The sequence below is a fragment of the Lolium rigidum genome, chromosome 2 (genome assembly GCF_022539505.1).
Source record: "Lolium rigidum isolate FL_2022 chromosome 2, APGP_CSIRO_Lrig_0.1, whole genome shotgun sequence".
Classification (NCBI taxonomy): Eukaryota; Viridiplantae; Streptophyta; class Magnoliopsida; order Poales; family Poaceae; genus Lolium; species Lolium rigidum.
In genome coordinates this window covers 239,388,531-239,397,241 of record NC_061509.1, presented here as the reverse complement: position 1 = coordinate 239,397,241, position 8,711 = coordinate 239,388,531, and the positions used below count along the sequence as shown (strand labels likewise).

The 8,711-nt window shown below is 48.7% G+C and overlaps 1 protein-coding gene across 1 annotated transcript; it reads right to left on the bottom strand.

Annotated features, from left to right (window-relative positions):
- Positions 1-557: 557 nt before the first annotated feature.
- Positions 558-2,373, bottom strand: LOC124688388 (probable protein kinase At2g41970). The gene is made up of 7 exons (XM_047222075.1): positions 2,289-2,373; positions 1,898-2,151; positions 1,636-1,762; positions 1,263-1,536; positions 1,025-1,157; positions 767-853; positions 558-692 (listed from the first exon to the last, which is right to left on the bottom strand). The coding sequence occupies exons 1-7, from the start codon at positions 2,371-2,373 to the stop codon at positions 558-560; spliced, it is 1,095 nt and encodes a 364-aa protein (XP_047078031.1).
- Between the last annotated feature and the right edge of the window lie 6,338 nt (positions 2,374-8,711).

Below are 8,711 nucleotides of genomic sequence, written 5' to 3'. Positions count from 1 at the left end.
CGCAATGTTCTCATCTATCAAAAGCATAATGCAGGAACTGACACAATCCTTTCCTCCAAGGTTTTCAAGGAAGATCATGGAACCAAGTTGAGGACCTTAAGACATATAACAATCTATCAAACCAGTTAGCAAAATGCTGTTGTCATATTTTCTAGACAGAGAGTTCTTTTTTTCACAATAAACTTTAAACTCTCCTGAACAGTTTAACCTATGGAGTTCCCAAGAAGTAGTCGAAACTAAGAACAAAAAAACACACCATGCAATCCCTGCCAAGTTATTGAGGAAGAGCAGCTAAACTTAGCTAATCAAGGACCTTAAGGTACACTGGACATGACAAACATAACGTATATTAATCCGTTACACCAGTTAGCAGAAACGCCTCTCTTTACTTGAAATCATGCCGTACCAAAGGATCAATCAGTGTCTGCTTTACAGAAAGCATGATATGTTGATATCGGATCATGGACGCATGGCTCCTTCCTTTGGGATAGACAGCGATCAGGAACACAGGGAACCGTGCAAGTTCAAGCTTCTTTCTGTCGCCCAGCATGGATTCATCAGGGTTTGGGCGCCTCGGCAGCTGGCCCAGCCGGTTTTTGGTTGAGAAGAGGCTGTATCGCCTTCACGACGATCGTCATGTTCGGTCGGAAGTCGGCTTCGTACTGAACGCATAGCGCCGCCACTGCTGCTAGCTGAAAGCATCAGGCGTCAGTTTAGTCACTGATGAAACTGCGTTTGCTTTGCTAGATTTGCTACAGTATCATACCTTGGCAACGGCTTTGGGAGGGTAGTCACTGTTGAGCTTTGGATCAACACATTGCTTGACTTTATCTTCGCTCAACCTTGGAGTGGCCTGTCTCACAGGATCATGAAACATATGTATGTAAGAACAATGACTTGTACGCATAGTATAATTCATAAGTTTATCCAAATTTTCATGTACTAAACTCTACGGTTTAGTTTCTTGAAATGGAATGTAATAATAAATTTATCTAAATGGAATTAATTAGGAAATGTAGGATACCCAAGTAACAAGACTTTGTTGCCCTTTCGGCATCGTGTGATCGACTGGTTTCCTCCCGGTCAGTAGCTCTAGTAGGATAACGCCAAAGCTGTAGACATCACTCTTTTGGTTGATTTGCCCTGTCATTGCATATCTGAATATTACCCAAATCCAAACAGCAAAAGGTGAGCAAGGTTAATACTGCAGAGAAATCAAGCCGACTGCATAAAAGTTGCATGCTAAAGCCATTTGGTCTTACTCTGGGGCGTGGTATCCAAAAGTTCCTAGCACACGAGTCGAGTGTAACCGAGCAGCGGTGTCGGTACCCTGGTTTGTCAGGTTGAAATCCGCAATCTTCGAGCTGAACTCGTCGAAAATCAGCACGTTGCTGGACCGAATATCTCGATGAACAATCGATGGTTGGACTTTCTCATGAAGGTACTCTAGCCCCCTCGCCGCTCCGTAAGCTATCTTCACGCGCTGAGCCCAGTTCAGCACTGGCCCAGGTTCAGCGCCCTGCACTCCTTTCTTGCCTGCACGGGCAAAAATTGGCAAGTTACAGTCACAATTTGTCTGCGTTAGTTAAGCATTCACCTTGACAGCAGAGACTGAAAACTATACAGGAGACGCACCGTGCAAGATGTTATGCAAAGAACCCATCGTTGCGAACTGATAGGCCAGCATGCGGTTGCCCTCCTCCATGCAGTAGCCCATGAGTTCTACGAAGTACTCGTTCTTAAGCTTGGAGACCATTGCTAGCTATGGCGGCAATGAGATCGTGAGGAAGAACACAAAGAGAAGAAATCAATTAAGTCTGACCAGATTGAAATGATGTGGAAATGTGGCCTCATAGATCACCATCGTCTCAGTTGGTTGGAATTGCAATGCACGCACCTGAGCAGAGAACTCTGAATCAGACTCCTGCGATGCGCTCGGATCGAGCTTCTTGATCACGGCCGGGCGGCCGTCGCTTAGGGTGCCGTTGTAGACGCGGCCGTAGGATCCCTCTCCGATGAGAGCCTTGTCGCTGAAGTTGTTGGTCATCTTGTTCAGCTCATCGAGCGGTATCGCCGGCACGTCGATGCTGACGGGCTTGGCAGGCCCTCCAGTCCGCGGGGCACCCGGCCCTCTCGGCCCGCCTCTGTTGCCTGCGATAATCGACAGTGTAAGTGTTATCAGACAAAATGGCGGCTCCATGACGGATCGATGTGTGCAACATTTGCATGCATGGGAGAACTGAAAAGAATAATGGCGGCGACGAGGAGGAGGATGCACGTGTGGATACCGGGATTGTTGACGTTGGGGGGCGGAGCGGCTTGGTTGGCCGGCGGGCCGTAGGTGTCCTCCTCGGCGCTGCCGCAGCAAGACATTGTTCTCGCCGGACTGGATGGCGCACGCGGAGTTAATTTGGGGGCGGTCAGCAGATCATGACCTGGATTTGCATTCCCAACAACAGCAGCAGAGGATCGATGAACACATTCTCTCAAGGAGGAAATTTAAGGTGTATACACATTGTCTTTGGTCCAGAACTAATTGAAGTTTTGGAGAATCTGGCAATGAGCCAACGGATCTTGCTGGATCCTCCAATCCCCAAAGAAAATAAAACGGATCAAAGGTATATTGGCGAAAACACAAACTGACAGTTGACGCACTCTACGATCTAACCAAATAACTTGATTTCAGTGTATCATGAACATTACCTCCCCGAAAATTCCCACCGGAGAATGGTCGATCGTCGGTGGATCAAGAACGTCGGACGAACAGCGGTGTTTTGTTTCCGGGAAAGAGATGAATGGTGGGGAAGGGTGGGAGCTCCCTTTTTTTTCGCGCCAAAGGAGGCTCCCGTCCGGTTTTAACTGTCCACAGACTCGTCGATTTAATTGTGCTCCTGCCTCGTCCTATTGTTGGCATGCGTGTAGGAGAGTATGGCTTGTGACGTTACATCATGAGAGTGAGGCCGCCGTTCCATGCAAAACGAGGGTGTTCTTGGTTTTTGCCGAGTCTTAACTGTAATTTATCGAATCTATTAAAATAAGATAGTAACAAAATGTAGTATACGTGCTAAATTAATAACAATGAACTGTATGAAAAAAGAGATTGCTTTAGCGATTGATGGTACACTGTCTAGTGTCCGATACAGTTGGGCCGTCAAGAATCATTTTCGTCCAAATCGAATGAGTGTCTCACGGAATGATCGGGACACCCATGGTGCTAAATTTCCATATAACAAAGGATCTCGTATTCGCAAAAAAAATAGGATCTCTTAGGAAAGAGGAACAAGAATGTGAGTCAAGTTGGACTTGGGCACATGGCTACATGTATGTAGCCAAAAGTTTGATGACACGAAATATGTATCTTCTATTGAAATGAAGTTATGTGCAAAATAAAAATAGAAGTACTACATTTGCTTAATAATATTAAAGGTCCATATATCCACAACATGGGAAAGCGAAACTGAAAGAACAAGGAGCCCCCATGTGTGGTTTTGGTAATTGATGATAATTCCTATGGACTAATGGTTGTATTGAGATTCTCTCTTAGATCGTGTCCATAGACAATGCTTGAGCCATATGTTGGTCCCAAGGTTGCAAGATGAAGACGATCGAGTATAATGAAGAAGACGGATAAAGACGGTGTCGAAGAGGGACGAAGACGGTGTAGAAGATGAAGATGGATGAAGACGGTGTAGAAGATGGATGAAGACATTGGCGTGTATGTTGAATGAAGATGGTGTCATGTACATTGTTGAAGAGGGATGAAAATGGAGCTTGCCGGCTCGAGTGGAATGCACAAAGATAAGGTTTGTACTCGGTAGGATAGTTGGTCGCATCATCGGTGAGAGCTTAAACCTTGCATGCATTGCATCGTGTTTATTGATTGTTGTTAATTCTTATCCATGAGATATTTTAGAGCTTGTGTTCATTCTCATGACAAGCTCTAGCTCATCGGAAACGGATTCCGGTTGCATCTCATGTTGCGTGTTCGAGTTGGATGATTTTCCTGTATTGAGAGGTTGCACCTCTAGATTCATAGGAAAATCATCCTCCACTCATTTTCATGTTTTCACCATGTGTGGAGGTAGCTCTTTTCATCCTATTTCCGGCAAAATTAGTTTCACCTCAATCGGAGTTTCCTAGCTTGAGTTATTACCTTTTGAAGAAAGTCCACTTTTCGTCCTTCAACTTCACTAAAAGTTTACTTTTAGTCCTAAAACTCCTTTTTGGTCCAAAACAAACCTTAAACTTCTTAAATTGATCACTTCAGCAGGTTTGTCGATTTTGTGTCAACGTGGACCCTCAGTTGCTAAAAACCACCAAACCGGTTCAAGAGTTAAACGGCTCGCACGAAGAAAAGATGGATCCATATATGATCGCTCTCGATCGTGAAGTTGTGATCTCCTCTTGTCTCCCGGCCTCCCATGCTCCCTTGCAGCACCGCACGCCGCCGAACTCCCTCGTAGTGCCGAACACCGCCGTCGCCCTAGAGTTGGTCGGCGTCTCAGTCTCACCTACAACAAAAGAGAAGGGTCACCGTCTTTGTCTATGTTTCTTCACTCTAGCTACTAGCCACGGGAGGGCCTGCAAGGAGGACCACTGCTTGGCTGGCAGGATGGCGGGTGACATAGGCATCCCAAATGGGCTTGCCGAAATTAGTACCCGGGGTTTACTGAAGGCCCACTACCCGAAGAATAAGAAGATTCGGGAGCCCAAGATATGTTAAGGAAAGTTAGAGTTGTAATAGGAAGTGATATTTGTAATCTGGCGGGATGAGTTAGAAACCGTCCCGGACTCTGTAACTTGTACAAAATGAAACCCTCGGCTCCACCTCCTATATAAAGGGGGAGTCGAGGGACGAAGAGATCATCGAATCATTATTGACAAACCCTAGTTTTCATAATCATCGAGTACTTTTCGGCTGAAACCTTCGAGATCTACTTGCCCTCTACTTCTAACTAAACCCTAGCCTACAATCCATAGGCATTGATAAGTTAATACCTTGTCAGCGGGTGGTGGCCGACGAGACACGAATTGCATGGTCGTCGCCATCAGTTTGGTGGATGACAAGCTTCGCGGTCAGGAGGACGGGATGCTGAGGAGGTTGCCGTCGTGACGAGGGCATCGAGGAGGCCGCTGCGTCATCCGGCTAGTAACGGATAACGGCATGAGTCCCATGCCCAAGGTCAGGATGACGGGAACGAGGCCAAGTCGACAAGAAGGACCGCCACGCTATTGGATTGGAGGAGAACAAGAGTTATGCAAACGAGCAGGGTGGCAAATAGCACGAGAGAACGCTAAGGATGCGCCGCCGTTGAGCGAGGAAGCTGGTCGAGATTGAGAGGGTTAATTTTGACCTCAAATTTGGGTTTCAGATCGGCCTATATAGACCGATTCGGCCCGGTTCAGTCTAATGTGATCCGTTTGTGGTTTTTGAACAAAAAAATCGAAAACCTGTCGTATTGAACGACTATGGAAGTTCAACGTCTATTTTAAACCAGATAGAACTTTTAGGACTAAAAGTGAACATTCAGCAAAGTTGGAGGACCAAAAGTGGACTTTCTTCTTACCTTTTTCGTATTGCGGTTTACAGGGAAAAAGGAAAAAAAGAAAAAGGGTGGTAGTACTGCATGCAGTACCGGCCCAATAATAGCTTGGTCTGTGTGAGAAAATGGATCCCAACCAGTACCGGACCGGTACTGGGCCCGGTAGTACCGGTTCGGGTCGCTCTTCTGGCTGTTTTTCTGCGATGTTTTCTGTGGGAGAGGTAGTACCGCTTTCACAAGAGGTAGTACCGGTTTTTGGGCAAAAGAGCTAGTACCGGTCTACCGAGAGGTAGTGCAGGTCGGGCGTGAATCTGCCCCAACATACAGATTCTCTGGGACCCTATTTATACCTTTCTCCCGCCTCCACCCACACTAGTTCTTCCTATCTATTCTCTCTCCTCCATTGTTGACTTTGAAGAGCTTGATCCTCCTCTTGATCCCTCCACTATTTCTTGCATATTTTTGGGGGAAAGGAGAGAGGAGATCTAGATCTAGTGCTCCACCAAGTGAATCCCCATCCTAGTGAGGGGGGATCTTGGTAGATCTAGATCTTGAGTAATTTGGTGTTTCTCCTCCTATTTTGTTCTTCCTCCCTTATTTCCCCAATAGCTTTTGTAGCTTTGTTGGAATTTGGAAGAGAAGGACTTGGGCATCTTAGTGGTGTTCTTAGTCATTGCATTAGGTGCATCGGTTTGGGTTCTCTCCAGGGTTTCAGTCTCGTGTGAGTTCGCGTGTGTTCCCTCTAGGGTTATTGGAACCCTAGAGGGCTTGTTGACCTTAGTGGTGTTGTTGCATTCATGGCCTTGTCGCCTTTGTGGCCTTGTTGCCTTTGTGGCTTTGTCGCCTTTGTGGCATGGTAGCCTTTGTGGCATTGTTTCCCTTGTAGGGCCTTGGAGCCTTTGTGGCCTTGTAGCCGTGTGTGGCGCGTTGTAGCCTTTGTGGCCATGTACTTGAGAGCCTCCGGTGTCGTTGCCTAATCGACGGTACCTCGGAGGAGGGATCCTCACGAGGGGGAGAAGAAGTAGGGGCCATAGGGCGGAGTGCACACGGGACGGTGGTACGCGAGTTACCCAGCTTCGGAACACCTGCACGATGACAGGGCCTACTGCAGCTTGTCTGGAATTATCTGGGCGCTTTCGCGTTGTTACAATGAGCTGTGGTTGTGCCTCTAGGGCTCCCGGGATCCGGCTTATAAAGGCGCACGGATCTAGGGTTTACATGGAGAGTCCTAGCCGGAATACAAGTTGCCTAACTACGGTACAATGTCTTGCCGTGTACGTCAAGGATCCGCCTTCCTCTAAGTACGTGCTCGGATCCGGATACTTCATGGGCCGTCACGGATCCGGCCTCCTTCGTAGGACGGTAGAGATCCGGCTTCTCGTTCTCGGGCTGGACTTCATCCTTCAGGATCTACAGCAACTGGGCCGCCCGATGAGCCACATGCCTCACCACCATCTATGGGCCACCCGGGCTTGCCGGATCTAGGCCATGCCGTTGATATACCCATAAAGTATACCCACAACAGTAGCCCCCGAAGTTCTCCGAGATTCATCATTCCTCCGGCTTCATTCAGCTCGGATCCGAAGAGAATCTTGAAGAGCTTCAAAATTTTTACTTGATTCCGGGTTCATTCACTCGGAATTCCTTCGTCTTCAGATTAGGTATCGCAACGGAGATTCCGATTTTCCCGCGCACAACCTCCTTTTTTCCCGCGCTAAATTTTCGCAAATGCAAATCTTTAGCCGGAAATTTCGGGAGCGCATGGTTAAGTTACCTCCACGTCATTTTACCGCACTTGACCTAAGACACGTGTCATTCATCCAACGGTGCGACCGTTCCGTTTCCACCGTCGGATCCGAATCCCGAATCTCCGCGCGTGGCCTATAAATACCTCCGCGGTTCGGTAAATCCTCATTCTTTCACCGCGTCTCACCACTTCATCTTCTTCCTCGCGCCGCGCCGCCCGTTAGATCTCAACTCCGGCGAGCCTTCCGCGCGGGAGCTTCACGCGCCGTCGCCCCAAGCCTCTCCTTCAACCAAGATCGCTGCGGTTGACCAAGAAATCAACTCCGCCGCCGATTCGTGGTCATCGGAGGCTCGACGCCGCCAGTTTGTTGACCTCCACTTCACCAGAACTTCGCCGGACCGTCGCGCCATTGACGGTACGTGCACCGGACTTGTAGAAGAAGAAGTAGCCGTAGTATAGAATTTCCGGTTACTCAAATTAGTTCGCATGGGTGCAGCCGGAAGCATGCCTCATGGTTCTCCTCACTGCACCTTGGTAGTTCTCCGAGTAACCCGGAACCCGATGCTCGTAGAACCAATTTGCCCGGATCCCATTGCGTTCCTACCACCATATGTTTCCGACATCCGGCTAGCTCAACCGTTTTCCGCATCTTCCGGCCACCACTCCGAGCCGGATCCCTTCCCTCAAAGAACTCCAAGAAGAACTTGAAGGTCAAGCAAGGATGGCAACCAAGGTGCAGGAGGCGGAAAACAAGAGGGCTTCAAAAGCTCGGATCCGCGAAGGAGAACGGGGTCAATGGTGGCCCCGTGAAACCACCGATGTGGAACTCAGAGAGCTTCGAACGAGGGTATGATCTCCGCCTACTCGGAGCTTCATTCGTGACACCGACGTCCCCAAGCCCGGAGCCGACGAAGTGGTCATGACCAAGGCTTGGGTGGAGCGCGGATTGTCGCTCCCCTGCTCAAAGTTTTTCCTCTCCGTCCTCAGCACATATGGGCTACAGCCGCACAACATCTGCCCAAACTCATACCTCCTTCTCTCCAACTTCGTCACACTTTGCGAAGGACACCTCGGAATCCGTCCGGATATCAAGTTGTGGCAGTTCTTCTTCCGAGTGAAGAAAGAAACAAAGGAAAAAGTAATGGTGAACTGTGGGAGCATGACGTTCATGCTCCGACCTGGACGCATGTATCCGCCTCACGACTCGCACGAATCCATCCGGTACTGGAACGCCGGATGGTTCTATGAAAAGAACATCTCAGTTCCGAACGTCCACGACGGCCTGCCCAAGTTCGTCAACGAACCTCCGGAGGAACTTGCGAGCTGGAGCTTCGTTCCCTCGCTCGCCCAAACTCCGATCCTGGAGAAAGCAGCGCGGAGAATATCTTGGCTAGTCCATGATGGGCTAACCGGAGCTCAGC